General features: G+C 36.6%; 4 protein-coding genes and 1 non-coding gene across 5 annotated transcripts; 1 reads left to right on the top strand and 4 right to left on the bottom strand.

The window, feature by feature from the left end:
• Positions 1-1,218: 1,218 nt before the first annotated feature.
• On the bottom strand, positions 1,219-4,321 carry LOC133333119 (SET and MYND domain-containing protein 4). Its single transcript, XM_061541461.1, has 7 exons — positions 3,991-4,321; positions 3,690-3,885; positions 2,830-3,186; positions 2,513-2,755; positions 2,116-2,451; positions 1,495-1,834; positions 1,219-1,418 (listed from the first exon to the last, which is right to left on the bottom strand). The coding sequence occupies exons 1-7, from the start codon at positions 4,310-4,312 to the stop codon at positions 1,224-1,226; spliced, it is 1,989 nt and encodes a 662-aa protein (XP_061397445.1). The 5' UTR covers positions 4,313-4,321; the 3' UTR covers positions 1,219-1,223.
• Positions 4,322-5,378: 1,057 nt separating this feature from the next.
• Positions 5,379-5,450, bottom strand: Trnat-ugu (transfer RNA threonine (anticodon UGU)). Its single transcript has one exon. It is a non-coding gene; the product is annotated as a tRNA-Thr (tRNA).
• Positions 5,451-9,652: 4,202 nt separating this feature from the next.
• LOC133333084 (protein tamozhennic) lies at positions 9,653-12,542 on the bottom strand. Its single transcript, XM_061541416.1, has 3 exons — positions 12,400-12,542; positions 12,125-12,324; positions 9,653-12,061 (listed from the first exon to the last, which is right to left on the bottom strand). Exons 1-3 carry the CDS (start codon positions 12,521-12,523, stop codon positions 9,653-9,655), a joined length of 2,733 nt encoding a protein of 910 aa, XP_061397400.1. The 5' UTR covers positions 12,524-12,542.
• A 2,619-nt stretch (positions 12,543-15,161) lies between these two features.
• Positions 15,162-16,404, top strand: LOC133333083 (programmed cell death protein 2). Its single transcript, XM_061541415.1, has 3 exons — positions 15,162-15,335; positions 15,406-15,585; positions 15,661-16,404. The coding sequence occupies exons 1-3, from the start codon at positions 15,162-15,164 to the stop codon at positions 16,402-16,404; spliced, it is 1,098 nt and encodes a 365-aa protein (XP_061397399.1).
• A 64-nt stretch (positions 16,405-16,468) lies between these two features.
• Positions 16,469-19,096, bottom strand: LOC133333103 (N-alpha-acetyltransferase 35, NatC auxiliary subunit homolog). The gene is made up of 6 exons (XM_061541446.1): positions 18,709-19,096; positions 18,079-18,652; positions 17,840-18,021; positions 17,237-17,775; positions 16,673-17,162; positions 16,469-16,609 (listed from the first exon to the last, which is right to left on the bottom strand). Exons 1-6 carry the CDS (start codon positions 19,051-19,053, stop codon positions 16,469-16,471), a joined length of 2,271 nt encoding a protein of 756 aa, XP_061397430.1. The 5' UTR covers positions 19,054-19,096.
• Positions 19,097-19,587: the final 491 nt, after the last annotated feature.

Genomic DNA, 19,587 nt, shown 5'->3' with positions numbered 1-19,587 from the left:
GTTCCGTGATAATTTTTCATAGGCCAAAGAGTACAGCTGCCGTTTTACGTTGAGTTGATGACAATTGTCTCGCCCCGGATGAATGGTCGGTTGAGGTTGGGTTACAAAAGATAGGTGGTTGGTTGGTCGGTTGTTGCTTAGCGGGCTGCTGCTACTTTTGTTGAATGGCTGATTGACTGACTGGCACACGATTTAATTTTCATGTAATCTGTCACTTCAATTTAACGATTCGATCATTACATTTTATGTCTTTGATTTTTGGTTTAGCTTCTGTCCGATGCCGTCCCCTTCACCCGTCCATCCATCCATCCGTTGATCAGTCGTTGATCCTTTTTATCATTTGTTCGATCTGATTTATATGTGTGATTACAGAGCATATTTTAGTTACACACATATGGTCTATAAGCCGGTCGATCGTCCGTTCCTACCTTTTTGTTCGTCGTTGTTATTGTCAACAGCCGGCCGGCCCCTGTGTTCGATGCCATTGTCAATGAAGTTGATAACCGTTTAACTGCCCGATTTAACATTCTGTTACATGGTCCATAATTGGATTAGCTGACAGATTTTTACACTCAATTTCTTTTCGTTAATTTGTTTTTAGTTTCGAATTGCCGAAAGTTCAAGCGATTCGTTCGGCTGTAAGGGTTTCTAATTTTTCCGTACACCATTAATGTCATTTATGTAATACTATATTATATAGAAAATTTAAATTAAAACAAAAGACAATACATTTTTATATCAATAAAATATAAATTGAGGGGAAACAAATAATTTTAAGGTATTGAAAAATTAAAAGATTGGAAAATAAAAAATTATTAAAACCTTGTAATTCAAAAGGGTCTGTATTTTTAGACGTGTAATCTTGTATTGAGGTTAAATTATTAAGTTAAATGTCCCTTAAACGACTCACAGGTCTACTCCTATTATTAACTTCCTAATAAATCAGAAATATCATGTCAAGGGATTATCGAAGTTTGTCAAACTTATTCATATTTTATGAAACGTTCCAAGACGGAATAATTTTTTTCCACTCCCAAGACGGAACAATTTTTTTCACTCCCGCATTCCACTTAAAAAATTTCCAATTCTTCTAATTTTGAATTATCATGAATTCTAAAATTAGCATTATTCTGAGTTTCATTTATTTCAAATAGTCATCAATTACAAAAAAAAAATAACCGAAAGAATTTGCTATAGAGTCTAGCCAATTATCAAAATCCAATTTAATCCAAATTATAGAAATTGCCCAAATGTAGGAAACAATCTTTCAAGAATTGTTGACACTGGCAATAATCGGGGAAAGGTGGAGCCAAAACTTCGGACATGATTTTAATTAAATCCACATATTTATTAAGGGCCTTCGAGTAGTCGCCAGTATCGTATAGACGTTTGGCGGTACGTGTCATCATCTCCGTATCCTAAAAAACAGAAAACAGCACACACCATTTATTTAACACCCTTTTTGTTCGCAATATATTTCATTGCCGGACTCACCTGCATAACCTTCAGACCCTTTAGAATATTTGTACTCTCGTTGCAGGTTAAACACTTGACCATGAAATCGTTGCAGTTCGGTGGCACCTCAATGACGGCATTACATTTATTTGGTGCATCACAACGGAATCGGATAACATCTGTGGGCAACTTATCGAATGTGGGCCAATTCTCCAGGCAGGCATCGCAGCAACATTCGAATTTATACAAATCCTTGAGTTTGGCCTGACGTTCGTTACGCGTTTCCTGAGTATAGATGGGGCCATAATTTTCACATATCTGCAAGCCAGCCTCAACGGGTTTGATCATGTTAATGTGTATGGTGGTACCGCGATAATATCTGAAAATGGCAAAGATAATATTGAATGAAATAAATGTCCTTGCAGGGTTTGTAAAATAAAAGCTGCTGTGTCGTATCTGAATTCTAAATAACTAAAGTCGACTCTGGATAATCTGAAACTCAAGAGACATAGTTTTTTAACATAATAACGTGGTATGTTTCAAGGGAACCGGAAAATCATCTAAGAGAGATTCAAATAATCGAAAGTCTGCCAAAAGGGGCCGGGATCCAGATTCAATATAATACATCGTTACAGCAACAAATCCCTATTATAAACTAACCTCACAACACTGGGATCGCAGGAATGATTGAACAATGCCAATGTCGGATACAATGCACCACCAATGAACGCTGTCTTCTCACTACCATCCGTTTGAGATTTGTGCAGTTCAGCAACTTCGTGGGTATTGAATTGTAAAAATTGCAAATTTCTCAATGCAATCGATTCAATTTTGAGAATATCTTCAGCTTTGGGATTTTCACCAAAATACTCCACCGCTTTTAGGCATTTCGTTAGGAAACGGGCCATCAATGCATGTTGGAAGAAATTCGAAGCAGTACGTTCATCTTCATGTCTGACCAAATGGGCGATGCGACGATAATCATCCTTGGGTATTCTGCAATAATAAATTCATTAAAATAAGCTCAGCGAACCCATAAAATATGGCCATAACTTACTTTTGAATCTCATCTGCAGTAAGTTTGTCGTCAATCTTGTCAAATACCTCCAAGAAATGATCCATAGATCTACTGGTCAAAATTCTAAGAGCCATGTGACAATTCACCGAAGCTCCCGAACTCCAGATTGTGGGTAAAATACCGCATTCATATTTGTGATAAGATTTGGCGGCACGTTTTTGACATTTCTCCGAACAGTAAACCACATCAGCACACTTGGGACAGGCCACGGGAATTGCAGTTCTGGAAATTCCATTCTCGATTAATGTATGCATGCATTTTTTTTTTGTTTTTTTTTTTTTATCGGAAATACGCACCTTATGAAACAATTTTCGCAATGAGTCTTGGCAAATTTCTCCAAAAGAACAGCCACAAATGGTTTCTCTACCAGAATTTCATCACCAACCTTAACATCGGTTGCAGCTCGAACAAAACGACCTTCACAGCGATTTTCATCGAAACGTATTGCCTCACTGATGAACTCTTTTTCATCGGCTATGGCCAGCGACAGTGGCACCTCCTCTGGTAGTCCCTTCTTTTTCCTGATTTCCATTTGTTTATTGGTACGTGGATCACGTTCCAACATTTTTATCATTGTCATGGCCACCGTATTCAATTGAGATTTTCGCGTAGCTGGTAAATTTTTGGCATCATCCATGGACGTTATCATTAATCTAAAAGAATTTAAAATATTTTTAATAGCAATTGATTTGAAAAAAATGCTTTACATAATTTGGATTGAAATAATCACTTTAGTATATATGATTGCACATCAATACTTTTTCTGAATTTTCGCAGTCTATATTTCCAAGTACATCAAAATTATATTCAAATAATTCTGATTTTAAATATTTTCGATAAATTTTCCGCTTGTAAAATGTTCATTCACTTTGAATTTTTATTATATTTTTATTTGTTTTTATTTTTTGAAATGTGTACAACTTACATACAAGTCAAATTAGGTACAAATTATTTTTCCTATAAGAAAAATAATTTTCCTATTGGCAAATCTGTGCAGTTTATCTGTTACAAATGTCTCTTTTAAGACAAACAAATTCCTGTTCTTTTTTCTAAGTGAGATTTACCGTTTATAACAATTTCCAATACAAATATCATTTCGAAATTTACATCCTTAAGAACTATCGTTAATTTTTCCAACACAATTTTATTTACTTACTTGAAATATTTGATTGTATTTGGATAATCCTTCTTGGCCATGTAGCATCTAGCTAAACGTTCATATAATTTATATAACAAATCCTTTGGATAGCCATAGTCCAGTGACCGCTTTATGTCGATCATTGCTTCGTCGTATTTCTCCAGATGATACAACGCCGCCGAACGATTAGCCAAAATAATCGATTTTTCGTTCACTGCATTGAGAAAGGAAACAATGAAAATGAGAATATGCTCTCGACTAGAGCTCGTGCTCGCGAGAGTATTTCGTTACCACACACAAACACACATGCATAGCATACCATTATCTTCCGGCAGAGCCACATAACTTTTGGTGTACAATACCATTGCCTCCAACCATTTTTGGGCCTTAAATGCCATATTACCCTTTTCCTTAAAGTCAAGGGCGATGGCGGCACTTTTACCACGGAATTCTCGACGTATCTGTAGGGCTTCGTCTTGTCCCTCATTGAGACCCTTGAAATTCTCTACAAAATGTACGCGTTCCAAATCATTTTTACACTGTCCAATTTTTTCCACTTCTTCATCGAAATGTTCAATACTATTTTTAAGTTGAACATAATAACTGGCAAAATAATTCTTTTCGCCCAATGTTGAAGACATTTTTTTAATTCAAAATTATACAGAATTTATAGAAATGTAATTGTTTAATTTTTTCAAGAAAATTCTTTAAGTATTTTTTTTTTCAACACCACAGAACAAGAGGCAGATATCACGACGTATTAATAGCGTAACTATTGAATGAAAACTGCAATATGAATTTTCTGAAAAGAAAATTCGGCCGCATGTGGCCGTTTCTTTGATGCTGCAGAGAAGAGAGAATGAAAAGTGAAATGTATTCGCCCGAATATACACACCGATTTACATACACGCGCATATGTTGTGCCTGTTTCTCATGTTTACTGTTCCCACATGCCGATATTTATAGATACAATGCTGAGAATCTAATGGAGATTTGGTTGATAGATCTTAGGGCCCAAAGATGCTCGGGCCTATTATAACGATCGGAGTAATACAGTAAAAAAAAACAGTCAAATATTTTTTTATTAATTTCGAAATCGAAGTTTGAAAAAATTTGGAAAAATATACATATTTTTTTTATTTTTTGACAAATTTCTATGAGATAGTATTTACCGTATTCCATTGGCCTTTATTTAATTTTTTCTGCACTAAACTTTTCTGAAACGAATCATCCTAGTAAAAGTTCTATTCTCAAGGGATGTCTTTGGTATTTGTCCGAATACGACGAATATTTGGCCCCATCACATTTGAAATATTTTAAAGGTATTCTACCGGTGAATTTAAATTAGTTGATGATATTACATTTTTAGTATTTTAAAATATATTCAAATCTAATTATAATAAAAAATCTCCCATTCTGATCAAAATGCATCTGTTATACTAGCTAACCTACATAACTAGTATACAACTCACTGCCTCACCACACTATGGTTTGAGTCTTCACTATTCAAATGCGTTTTATTTACAGCTTATTGTAAACCACCTCCACCGCCACCACTTCCGACAAACAAAAGTGCCTTCCACTAATGAGAATTAGAAAAAATCAATATTAAGAACTTATTATTGTTTAGGTACTGAAATACATAAGCATATGCTAATTAAAAATATAGAAATTTTAAAAATAATCCAAAAAAAGAGATATTTCAGTTGCCTCCTGTGAGGATTGAACTCACGACCCCTGGTTTACAAGACCAGTGCTCTGCCACTGAGCTAAAGAGGCGTACGTTGATAGGCTGACGTTAAAAATTATTTTCTACTTCGGTTGGCTGCACACCATACACTCTTACTTGTTTACTCTGTCCTCTCTCTCGTTTACTATTCCACACCAGGGATGGAAAATGAAAAATGTGAAAAGGTATAAAAAGAGTACTTTTTGTAATAAAAGAGTACTTTTTTTTCAAGAAAATAAAAAAAAAATATTCAGTTTCATAAAGATCGATTTTCAAGATATCACCACTTAGTCTATCTTTCTGATGGTAATAATATGAGAATTCTTGCTTCTTTCGATTGCATTTGAATATGTATGCTATTGACTTCCTCTTCCTCGAAAGTCAATATACCCCAAACTAACACGAATTTCAGTTCCAAAGTGCTCTTGAAATTATTGAAGTAATCACGACGACTATGAATGTCATCAATTTGCCTACCTCAGGAGATAGCACAGAGTACGCCAAATTGAGATTGGAACTGATAAATTAATTTAATGTTTGTAATTATAATCATAACTGAACAGTTATCAGTCGTGAACCCATTCATTTTTTTAAGAAAAAATTTGCAATCACATCAGTATCTTTATCTGCAATACTTTAGCCGGTCAAATCCATCACAAATTCTAATCCAAAAAAATATATATATCATGGTTTAATGGAGGATTGGAATGGTACTGAAATGGTATTATTTAAAAAGGTTATATTTGAAAAACACGTATTCAAATTGCTCTCTTATTTGTGATCTACTATATTTCTCTTAAATACAAATGAACATATGAAATGTATTCAAAGATTTTTTATTATTTCAAAATTCATTCGGTTTGGTATGAAACATGAAGTGCTTCGGAACATAGAAGGTGGACCATCAATTAGGAGTTTCGGAAAGCAGTATTATTTAAATTATATTTGAAAAACAATTAGCTACGGAGTGGTCGGGAGCTCCAACGTTTATTTTATAGCCTCGCAGCCAACACCAGTACCCAAAAGTTCTAAAACGGATGAAGCACTGGATAATTTTGGCAATTTGCTTTTGTCAGAGATAAAAAAACCCAACTCAATGTCCGAAAAGGTATTTCATCGAACCAAGAAACAGCTTCAGGAGAGACTCTCCGCTCAAGGGAACTACTATACCTCATGTATAGTAGTAACCCCTGTCGAAAACTCTGCCAAGGCGATGCCAGATGAAGCCCTTTGTGCGTACGTTGACAGGAATCGTGCCCGCAATAATTACAAAGGTCAAATCGTACTGACAGCCTATGGCGATGACAAAGATGAGACAAAGTAACTCTAGTTTAGTAAAAACAATCAAATTTTTCTGAAAGTTTTTCCAGATGTAGGTATTTTTACACTAATTATGGGGATATATATATTAATCTCTTGTGGGACGTACACGGTTATTTGACCCCGAAGTTCGGGTACCGGTAGGTGGTTCTACGGATCCGATTTATACAAAATGGGCATCATTGTAAAGTTTACACCTTTGCATTGAGTTGTGATATGAAGGGGATATTTCAAACAGTAAAAAAACTGGGGTTTGGACCCCGATTAAAAAAACTATAAGTCGAATTTGGGTCCATTATAGTCCCACTACAATTCTTACGGTAGAGTTTCTTTGATTTTGCAGGGTTCTAAGGCCCATATCTTTTGATCCTCACAGGATAAAGCCACATATCGCACCATTTTGAAAGAGGTAAATTGTAGAGTATCATTTGAGTCGGGATTGGGGAGGGACTATAACGGACGCAAGTTTGAGTTTTAGCGAGTTTCTCAAAAAAAAAATCGGAATCAAAAACCCAGGTTTTTTTTACTGATTTGAAATAACCGGGTACCGGTTCCCAAACTTCCACGTCAAATAACCGGGTATCGGTACCCGACCTTCCGGGTCAAATAGCCGGGAACGCCTCCATGAAAAAATATATCCCCATAATTAGGGTAAAAATATCTACCTCTGGAAAAAATCCAAAAAAAAAAAATTGATCGTTTTTAATAAACTTGAGTTAAGCCAGAATAATTTTTTTCAGCTTTCAGTTTTTGTTACTTTGATCATCTACATCGAATATGTAAAACATCCTTTTTATTTTACGATAATTTTATATACATATATATGTTTTTTTTTTCTTTCAGGTATGTGTAAATATCCCGATTCCTATGTCTTACCAAATGCCAGATTACAAAACAAAATTCAGCAAACTCTAAAGGATATATTTGTTAATGTTTTTATTATGCGAAATGTATTTGTTTGTTGTGGCTGTATGTATAACAGAGTAAGTTTTATAAACGTATATTAGAGGGATATATATTAAACATCCTCTTTTGAATTAATACTTAAACCATTGTTATTGTGTGTTTGTTTTTTTAATATTAAAATACTTAAAGCATTCAAAATATTGTTGTTTCTTCCATCCTTCCCTTTTTTTATTAATACGAAAATTGTGTCTATCAAATATTTACCACTCTTCAATTCTGTTATGAGGTGATTAACAACCATTATGTTTCTGGAGAGAACAAAGAATAAAAAAGTAAAATTCGCGTAAGATTACTACCCGTTTAACAGAAATTAAAACATAAAACTGGGGATTATAGCTCAAGTAAAATTATAGGTTCAGAACCAAAACATTCATCATCCGATACAAATAAGCTCAAATCTTCAATTGCTTTAATGGAAGGTCAGGTCTATTTTCCAATATTATTATGAAAACGCCTTAATAATAAATAGTTGCTTGGTGTCTTGTTTTTTTATATTTCCATTGTAAGTGGGTGTATGTAGGGTGTGTATGTGTGAAATATCAAATATTACAAGTCTATTTATAGTTCTTTTTATTGTTTTTGTTTTTTCTTGTCTCAATAGGATTCAGTTGTTAATATTTTTTTCTCAAAGGGGCAAATAATACAAATTATATTTTAGTTTCAGTTAAATAAATATATATTTAAATGTAATGATAAAATAAAAAACAAAGGGATGACATCAAGCAATTTCACTTCATATGGGAAAATATCTGTCAGTTTTCAGTTTAAAACACAGATTCGTTATGACAAACAAACAATGCAAACCCATATTCATAATTATGTTTTTGTATACATGTAGGTTTATATTTCTTTCTTTATATATAATTTCATATTCAAATGTAAATAAAACAATGTGAACAACAACAAATCAAAACTATATTCATAAACGCAGGGGAGGCACATTTTTCTGTTGGAAACTTATCTGTATATATTGTACATACATACACTTAATGTAAGTATGTTGTATTTTTATTATTATCTCTATTTAATATGGTTAAGACTATAATTAATACGATTTCATTCTTTCGTGTTAGTAAATTTTATTTGGAAAGGATATAATATGGAGACAACTGATATTTAATTACAATCCTCATTGTAAAAATATTAAAGTACGAGAATTACATACATACACATATTAAAACAAATTTTATGTATGAAAATAATTCAGAATAACATTCATAAAAAAACAAGATATTTGCAACCGTCATTGATTATACAAGTCTTTCCAAATAAAATCTACCATCGTATAATACAATGAGAAAAGTATGTATGTACGTTTGTTTATTTATTTACATGACATGTTTAAACTTCACAAAATTTCGAGTACAATTTTATATTTTTGTTTAACATCGTATCAATCTTTTGTAAAATCCTTTTAAAAGTACAAATGTTTCACTCGTTTCTCTTTCAAAATTCGTGAAGTTTCTTTTATCTATCTGTTTGCAATTATTATACACATTTGGGGTATAATAAATAGTGTGTGAATTAGCTATCGATCTGGCTTTTTACTGTAATACGTATTTTATTTTCATAGAATTCAAAAATATATATATAGAGTGTATGTATGTAAAGCCTGGTTTTGAATTATCTGTTATTAAGTTATTTGTTGTAGAGTAAAGGATTGCCACGCATTTTCTGACTATCGTTAATAAATTCTTCAGTCCTTTTATTCTGGTTTAGAGAAATGATCAAATTCGTAGTTTGTTTTCTCGCCTCCAGTAAAAAATAAACGCACACAAACACAAATTATCCACTTGGATTGGTGGAAATGGGGACGGGATAACGAGGAGCAGGAGGTGATGACAGGTGTCAAGAAACCATATCCCAAAAAAACCAACGGGTATCCATCTGTAGTAGAAATAGCAGCAGGTACATATTTATAAAATAGTAATGCAGATTGGGGTTAGCAGAGCTTCAGAGAACTTCTCTAGACACATGTTGGCGCTGTATGATTCACAGATTGTTGCGTTGCGTTTGCGCCACTTGATGAGGCATTTAAATTATTATCTTTGGTGCGACAACAAATCTCACAAATTCTCGTTGAATCCGGGTTGATGAAGGTGCAAAAGCGGCAACTCCACTCATTTGTGCCCGTGACAATTATTTGCGTCGATGACGGCATATTAGTCGCACTATTGGCTGCGGGCACTGCTTCGGAAGCTCCCCTTTTCACTGCATTGATTGTTGTGGAGGACGATTTCTTGTTCTGCCTGCCTCCACCGCCGCCGCCAACCACACTGTTATTATTATCATTGTTGTTGGCCTTGCTCTTATTGTCGTTAGTTTTGGACAAATTTACAGATTTCCTATTACTGTTGCTTGTTTGTTGTTGTTGCTGCTGTTGTTTGGTGTTATTACTGACAGCAAGAGAAGACTGTTTCAGCGTCGATTTCATTTTTTGTTTATTGTCTATCTGAGGCTTTTGCTGCTGTTTACTATAACTATTGTTTGGCGGAGAGGTGCAGACATCCTGCTTACTGGTAGCAGGCATTGCAGTTTGGTTGTTTTCCAATTCCTTGTGGATAGATCTACGCTTTTCCACCGAACTTGTTTGGCTCGGTGTAGTTGTTGAGTCGTTTGTTGTTATATTCATAGAATCCAAATGTAATGACTTTACCAGCAAATCTTCCCGATCGCCGAGATTTTTTGTGTATGCCGATCGTTCCAGGTTTTTGAAAACATAATTCCACGACTCGAAAGATCCAACGCCATCTTGATTCTTGCTGAATTGAGTCGGCGAATGTTGCCTATGTATATTCGAGAAATCATCGTTGCCCGACTCATAACTAAAGTCGGTGGAATCGCCGCCACCTCGCTCATTCGAATTGTATGATGGTTTTTTGGAATACGACTTGTCCATGGAGTTATGTGTAGATGGTTTATGACTTTGGCGGTTTTCCTTTGGTATTGGTTTTGCATAGACATACATATCCGCTGCGTTGTTACCACAGCTCTGATCTCTCCTTTGACCATAATCCGTTTCATATACTTTACTGCTGCGTTTCGCCTTCAATGCATCGTGGTGTTGATACTGCTGATGATAGGGATCAAATTGTTCAGCTGGTGGTGGAGGTATAATGGGAGGGTCATCGAAATCAATCAACTGCTCTGAAGGGGGTGCTTGCATAGGCTTTGCATAAACAACTCCAGATCCCATCATATTACCCGATGCGTTCATCATGTATCCTTGAGGCACCTTGGAGACCTGGGCATACATGTGATTGTCGGGACCATATGAGGAGGATTCCAATGCTGAGTGTGAAGAAACTTTGTCGTAGGCTGATAGTTGATTGGAGATGTTATACGGCAAGGGATAACGATTACCAGATACATTATAGGGATTTGAATTATTCGAGTTTGGAATTTCAGGACCAGTGGACGAGGCTGCCACAGCTGCATAAGAAATGCTACTGCCTCCTCCCATTGACGTGTCATCTACGCACTCGTAGGGTGATTCATAGAAATTTTGAGCAGGATTGCGATAGAAATGTTGCTGCTGTTGAATCGAATGATGTAATCTTTGCATTTGTCCGTAATTCTGGTGTTGATGATGGCCAGCAGCAGTACAGCCCTTTTGCTGATGATCAAATGAATGCCTGTGTGGCAACATATTATGCTGATGCATGCTTGCCGGTTCACTATAATGTTCCAGACTTCTAGAGTGAGGTAGATGACTTATATTTTCATTTCCCATAGCCGCCGGTGAATGAATATGATTTGAGAAATTCATATTACCGAACATTGCATTGGGATGACTGCGTTGCATTTCATGTACACAGCAGGGTCCATTGGACGCTATTCTTTGTCTTGGCGGTTGGTGTATTTGATATTGAACATTACCACATTGGCATGCAGTGGGCTGTGGGACATAGCTTGGTGATGGCTGCACATCAATATAGCCATAATTGTCTCCAGCCCCAGCTAATGCTTTCTCCCGAAGGCGATAACGTTTTTCTTCCGACACATAGATTAAATCCTTTACAGCTTGTGAGATACCACCTATAAGATAAGATTTCATTTTTTTTCGATTAGTAGAGGCAAAGATATAATAAGAATAACAAATCGTACCAATATGTTTTTCTCGATAGCGAAAAATATCCAGCCAAGTAGTCGTCATGTTATTTCCATTCAATGCCATGTAGATGTTCTTCATTATTTGCAATTCCACATAGGCTGCCATGGCGTCGCGTGATACGTTGGTAACCTGGTCGGGGCATATCGGACCGTCTAAAATTAATGTATCATTTGATAAACGACGATAACCCATGGCCTCAAATAGTTTTTCGGCATCTATCAAATTTGAGTGAATTTCATGTTGAAAGAAACCCGAATACATCTGCAAATTACGAAAGTTAGTGGTCAATGAAAGCAAGCTACACACACAGCTCAATGTACAAACCTTTAAAATATGAAACTCCTTACGCCATGGTTTGGTAAATAGGTTGTTTGCATATTGACTTATGGCCTCGAAAGCCCCAATAGCCTTCTGGGCATTGAAATCATTAAGCTCGCGTATTGAATTCTTTAAGACCAAGGCGGTTTCGGGCAAAAAAAATTTGCGATCATGTCGAACAATGCACAGCAATTCCTTTAAGCATCCTAGAACGAAGAGAAAAAGAAAGTAGGACAGATTAGTGATCTGATTTTTTGAGATTTTGCGATCGACTGACTTACCTTCTAATTTTTTACGCTCCTCCAATTTGTGTATACTTTCCTCAGTCTCCAAATAAGTCCAATGGCGTTTCAGTATTTCCTCCCACAAATCGGGTAAAATATCTCGCGGCATAAAATCCGACATTTTGCACCCTAGATCTTATGTGTGGCGCTTATGTGAGGGTTGTAGTCTGTGGTGGATTACTGCAAGCAAATAAGAATAGAATTTGCAATTATCTTATTAATTCCTATTTTTGTTGTAGAAATAAGTGAAGTCCCCCGATTCAAAATTAATTGAGTTGAGGAGGGAATTCCCCAAATTGTAAAAAATTCAGTCCACTAAAAGTTTTTTGCAAAAAAAGAGGTATTTCATTCTGTTTGTCAACTATCTGCACTAGATACTCCCCAAATGAAGGAGAAATATTGAAATCCAAAAATATGTATATAAATAGCCGGTATTAACGTCCATCTGTGGCCATTTCGTCATCAAAACAACACAACAACAAAATTGGCAATGTTTCAATTGGAGAAAATTAGGGCCCATGCATGCATTCATGGGATCACCATTTGTTTAAAAATGCGACCAAAATATAGACCGAATCGTTCACCACTCTTGCGCGTCATCGGCGACAGCGTTAGTTTCCGAATATTTTTTGAAATTAATTCTTATGATAGAGCAGGTTGCTCTAAATGTTATTTATAAACAATGGGCCATAGCAGCAGCAACAGCGGCAACATCCCAAACACAAGAAACGAATCAAATGTCGCGACAAAACCTTCACCTCCGCCGGCGCCTCCTCCTCCTTATGGTCCTATACCCTTCATGACTGTTTCATTCAACACGCTCCTTATATTTGCGTAATCAAATGTCTTTAAATATTATCGATATTTGTTGTTTGTTTTTAATAATTTCATTACCCTCGTCGGTGCTGCCAAACAAAGAAGGCAGGCAATGAGTAATGCGATAGCCCAAACCCCATCTACTTATGAATTCAAAGGGTGCAGAGGTTGTTGCGTTGTTTGGGTGGTAGTCGTGATATTTTGTTGGTAAGAAGACAACGGATTACAGTAGGCCTACCCCACCATATATTCCGTAATTCCAAAGCATTCCCTGCTTCAAATGTTATGGCCACAACAGTCCGTCACTCTCACGCTCTCTTCGTCTCCCTCTCTCTTCCCCGCCTACGGTCATTCGAATGTTTTGACATTACCCAATGCAAATCAATGTAAACAACACACACACACATTCGCATGCCGAGTCTTTAGTGCCAACATTTTTCTACGTACTTTTTTCCGATAAAAAAACGTCGTCGTATTGCATAAATTCCTTCTTTTTTAAAACTTCATTTTTTGTCTTTGTATCGCCCATATATGTACGTCGTGAGAGGGATATTTCTGGCGTAGTTGCTGCTTATAATCACTTTTTCACTTCCGTTCTTTCTGCATTGTTTGGTGACACATTCCTCCGTATACGCACACACACGCACTCGTGATTTGGTTAAAATTTCACAAAATCTTTCAGCTGCGTCCACTTTCCGTTCGATTCGATCGATTGCAGATAGTATCTTTATTTCTTGAATTTGTATTTACGAAATTATATGTATTGGATGTGCGTACGTCGTCTTCGTATATTATTTCTGTTCAATGAATCTGTTTTTACACACAACTGTGTCTCTCTGCACTTTGACAGGTTGTTTTTGCAAATTGTGACATTAAACAGTGTTGTCAATAATCGAAAGCAGCTGTTACGATTATAGTTGATGGAGAACAAAAAAAAAAACGCTTATATCAAACTAGTAGTTAATTAATATTAGATTTTGTCTGTTTCCAAACTTTAAATGTGTTTGTGTTTACATTTGTTTGGAGTTGATATTCTAATTGTATTAAAAAAATGTTTTTGGTTGCATTGCTAGTCACATTTACATAATTATAATCATATTTTTATTGCACACTGCATTATATAACTTCTTGTGATTTTTGAGTAGTTCGGTCTTTATTCGGATTAATACTGTTGCATTTTTGTAATTCAGTTTTAAAATGTCGTATTTTTTTCAAATTAAAAAGAAAGCGGTTAATAGAAGATTCGTGCAGGCGGGTTGAAATAGGCAATTTATTGATAGACCTTTTTATTTACATCGTAAATAAAATAAAACACTAGCCGTATCTCGATGTAATTGCTAAATCGAGTTGTATTTATCTCGACTTGTAGTACATTTACATTATACTGAATTGAGTAAACCAAAAAAGCCATAAAAAATTGAAGCTCAAAATCCTGTGCTAAACTCTACTTTTGCACCTTCATGTATCTATTTGGCAGCTCAAAAATCGTTAAAATGTTTAATAATAAGACATTACACTAGACTACAGTTATTGTTAATTTTGTCAAGATAGCCTAACTCTAGTTAATGTACCATGCTTTTAACCTAATGGAGAGCAATTCAGATTAGAATTATGAGAATATTGACCGGCTACGTGGAATTGGAAATATATACGTAAACAAAAATTGACTTTATATAATTTAATTTTATTCTAAACAGCTAGAGTTATATACCTAGGTTTATAAATTGAGTCTAAATGAGCCTTCATATTATTTTGGGTCATGTTTTATAATCTGACAAGTAGTCATTTCACAGTGCATACCTATCATACATAGTTCATTCGCTCTATGCCGTGAATCGCAGAATTGAACTAGAGCGTTCATGAACTAAACATCTTAACGCACGTGAAAAACTACACGAAAAGTCCAATAGCATAGCTATTCTTTTTTCTTCTAAAAATAAACAATGTCTGATATTGATTTGGGTTTTGCAGAAGAATGTGAATCCAAGTGGTTGACAAATGCCAATTTTCCGAGTAAGATTGGTGGTAGACCTGCTTGGCTAGATTTGGATGATCTGCCTACAACCGATACACTTCGTTGTAAAAAATGTGGAAAACCAAAAAGTTTTCTCTGTCAGGTGGGACTTCAAATCTCGATACCACAAATGTCATTATATACCTAACTATTCATTGCTTTTCCTTAAACAGATTTATGCTCCTTTTGAGGATGATCACAATTTCCATAGAACAATTTTTGTTTTTGTTTGTCGGACCGAATCATGCTATGTGGCCAATGACAACAGCCAGTGTATCACGGCCCTACGCAGTCAACTGCCAATGCGTAACCGCTTCTATTCGGCAGTACCAACAGAAGATGGAGTAGAAGTTGTACGTTTCCTGCATAGAATTTGCTTTTTTAATTTCATTTTTAGTAATTGCTGTTGTTGCAACGTCTCTTTGTAGCCTGAAGTACTGCCTCCCAAGTTGAAATTATGTGCAACATGTGGGTGTGTTGGTAAACTGCTGTGTAGCCGTTGTCGGAAAGTTAACTATTGTGGACCTGAACATCAACGATTGCAATGGAAATATCATAAACTAGTGTGTTCTGCTGAGAAACCCTCTGATGAACAGAAATCAGCCATTGGACAACCTATTCAAGAGGTTGTTTTCCCCGAATGGGAAATCTGTATGAACCCGGACGATGAAAGTGTAACCGACGGCGAAGGAAGCGCCAATAAAACTGAAGTAAATGAAGAAGAACAATTACAGGAGTTGGACAAACTCATTAGCTCTGGTAAGGCAGGTCAATTTCAGAATTTACCCGAGTCAGAGCTGGAAAAATATACCAGCGGATGTGAGGAAGTGGATGACAAGGATTTTCGTAAATTTCGCAAGGAATGCGCTGCAGCACCAAGACAAGTCATTCGGTATATGCGCAAAGGTGCACCCTTGTGGATAGCAAATAAAGACAAAATCAAAGATGTCCTTGAAAATATACCGGCATGCAGCATCTGCGGCACTCCACGAGAATTCGAGTTCCAAATAATGCCACAAATGCTTAACTATCTACAGGATTCCAGCTTGGATTGGGGCGTCTTGGCTATTTACACATGTCCCAACAGTTGTCCCCTGCCCGGTGGAAAGGGCTACACAGAAGAGTTCGTAATTAAACAGGATATAGTGGTAGACAACGACAAGAGCAGATAGTTGGTCATTCTTCACAAGTTTATTTTAAAATAAATGTCCTTTAAGTTCACATTTCCGCGCCTGGTTAATTCAATTTGATGATGGGGAAATGACGATGTTTAGAGAAGTCAAATTCTGGTTGACGTTTAGTGTCCTTTTGGTGGCCTTTAGCTAGTACATTCATGACTACGTAATTAACTTTGGCCACCTGCAGCATATCGAGGATCTGAAACAAACACAAAATTGTATAGCATTGGTTTTTGTAAGAAGATATACCAACGACACAAACCTCTTGCTCAGGATTCTGTATGGATTCCAAAGCATTGCGCGCTTGATCAAAATGTTTAGCAGCTATTGCATAAATTTCCGAGGATGGTGGTCGCATCATATGTTCGCGTATATTCTTGAATTCATCATACGACACGGGGGGAGGTGATGTCAAATTGGCAAATGGAGCAAAACGGCGATTAAAACGAATCTCTTCGTTATCGAATTTTGGCATGGGTTGACGTATTCGACCATCCTTGGTTAGGGCGCCCATAGCCTTATAAAAACCACCGCACATATTTAGGAGGGCGTGATAATAGAAAATTTCTTGACGATATGGTTTTTGTTGCTTTTTGTTCTTTTTCGGCTTTGGTTTATTGCGATTCTTTGCGGCACTTCCGACCTGGCTTTTGTTCTGTTGTTCCCGTTCATATTCCTCCTGGGCCAACAGATTGTTTTCCGTGCGTGTTAGAGCAGAAACAATAAAACCGATTAACAGTTCATACGGATACCTAATGGTCATAGAATCACAAACATGATGTCATTTAGCATTAACCCGCGTTAGATTTACACACAGTTCACATACCAATAGATGTACAGAAATTCATGAACCGAATACAATTCCAACTCAAATCCCGACATTAGATATAACATCATGGCTCTAAAGCAATTGTACAGAACCCAAGTGGCAAATTGTGTACTGTACTTGAGCGTTGTGGCCGCGACCTCGTTTCCTTCAGCCAACTTCTCATTCGCCAACATGCTAAGGTACGAATCCAATCGGGCTGCCTCCACTTGAATGAGATCAAAACTGTCAATGAACCTGCCTAACTTATCTCGTTGGCGGGCACTGTTGAAACCACAAATTCTCAAAAATTGAGTGAACGTATTAACGCAATAGCGAAAGAACGAATTCAAGTTCATTTGAATCTCGCGGTCTGCGGCCAGTGGGTTTTTGGGGTTTAGAATCGGTGGTGAATTGAAAGCTCTCACCGAATCCCATAAAAAGTCCTTGAAAGCAATGGTACCAAACACCAATCGCCTGCAGCTTAAAAACAATCCCTGGAGGACGCTTCGTGACAATATACACTGTCCAGATTTACGACTGAACTCGATGAAGAAGTTCTGTAACGATAAGTCGATCAGTGATCGGTAACTGGACATATTCTCTTTTGAAATCAAAAGTTACCAAACTTGAGTAGTAGTCCCGCATACGTATAATTTTGCAGGCATATTTTAGACGATGTACCAGTTCTTCCAAGAACGTGATGCTGGATGGCCGATCCCTCATTTTGACACTACGTGGGAAAGTAGGCGGCTGGCTTCTGTCATGTACTCTTGGGGAGAATCCCAATGCGTTGGGACAATCGGCTGTAAAACAAAGAAACAAAATTAGACATTGACAAACGTGTATTCAACCATACCAACATCCGGCTTTTGGTTGGGTGCCCTTGTCAATAGTCTTCTTAATTTGCGGAGTCAGTTCAAGAGAGGCATTCAAATGTTTATAGATATCATTAATTGTGGGCTCATCAACCACTGACTTCATGGCACAATCAAAGCTATATATTGCCTGGTAGAAGTGCCGCATGAATCGTAAACGGTGGACCACAGCCATAATGTCTTCAGGTTGGGTCGAGCTTTTGCTCTGCCTCACCAGGTCGTCCTCAGCTTCTTTGAGCATAGTAGGTATGCCGGCGACATGTGACGAATCTTCAGGCGCCAACAAGGATGAATTTCCATATAACTGAAAATCTTCCTCCTCATTGACACTGCTCGATATGATGATGTTCTTCACAATAATAATCAACTGGCGAACGGCGTGTGCAAATGCTTTTAAGGGCTTGTCTTCAATCTTCGCAGGGGCATGCAAGTACAGGCAGGTGAACAGAACCTGATCCATTGAATTCCCCTCCAGCCAGGAAACTATGCACGAAAAAAGTGCATCGAAAATGCCAATTAACTCTCCGTTGGTCAAATTGTTTAGTTTCAGCACTCCAGCCTGAATTAAACGAATCATCTGTGTAAGTAGCAAATGAATCGAATTAAATCGCTCACCTCAACTGCCGATTCAAAAGTGTGTGGAGCGGTGTCATTTTTATTGTATCCCATGCCGACATCCATTTTGGGGTCCATCATTTCTATGGCCGACATCGCTTCAAATAGCCCAAAAAGCATGTCCTGAGCTAATTCTCCCAAGTTCAACTCAGAGCATGCCGATTTGAAGTCCTGTGTTATGTCTACCCATCCATATTTTGGGTACTCACTGGTATCGTCATTATTGGAGCGCATTATGCGCTGAACTTCTGGATCTAGGAAAACACATTCCTCCATTGGATATTGGCCAGCGGCATCGGATGTTTCCGAATCAATGGAATCTATGGATGCCATAGCAGCTGTCATAGCTGATGCCGCCTGAAATCCAGGTTCGTTGACACTATAAATATGTGAAAATTACGAATCATTATTCCTTGAATGGACAATGAAATGTGCCTTACATGGGATCCATTAAAATCTCTCCAAAATTAGGCGCGTACAAACCAAAGAAATTGGTTAACTATTTTCGAAAAAATAAGAATTGTGTGTGTGTCCTCTGTCGGTTTTCACAGATTTTTCACAATGAGTTTTTTTTTCCTATTTTTACTTATTAGAACACACACGCACGACTCACAGCTGGTACTTCTTTGAAGAAGATGAGAATGGAGAAATTAGCAATAAGTACAGTAATCAAAACAAATGACAGAAATCGAAAATACAAACTGACAATTTCACTATCGATATTACAATATCATGTTGATTGTTATCGATAGGACATTGCATGGTACATTGCACAAAATTCAAATGTTTATGTACATTTTTTGGTACGAAGTTATTTTGTTTATTATTTTTTTTGTAGACGAACGGTTAATAGTGTACTTTTAATTTCATTATTGAGGT

This window comes from Musca vetustissima, unplaced genomic scaffold, assembly GCF_032173495.1.
Source record: "Musca vetustissima isolate MV318-11 ecotype Yass unplaced genomic scaffold, APGP_CSIRO_Mvet_v1 utg900, whole genome shotgun sequence".
Lineage (NCBI taxonomy): Eukaryota > Metazoa > Arthropoda > Insecta > Diptera > Muscidae > Musca > Musca vetustissima.
This window is presented reverse-complemented; position numbering and strand designations above follow the sequence as displayed.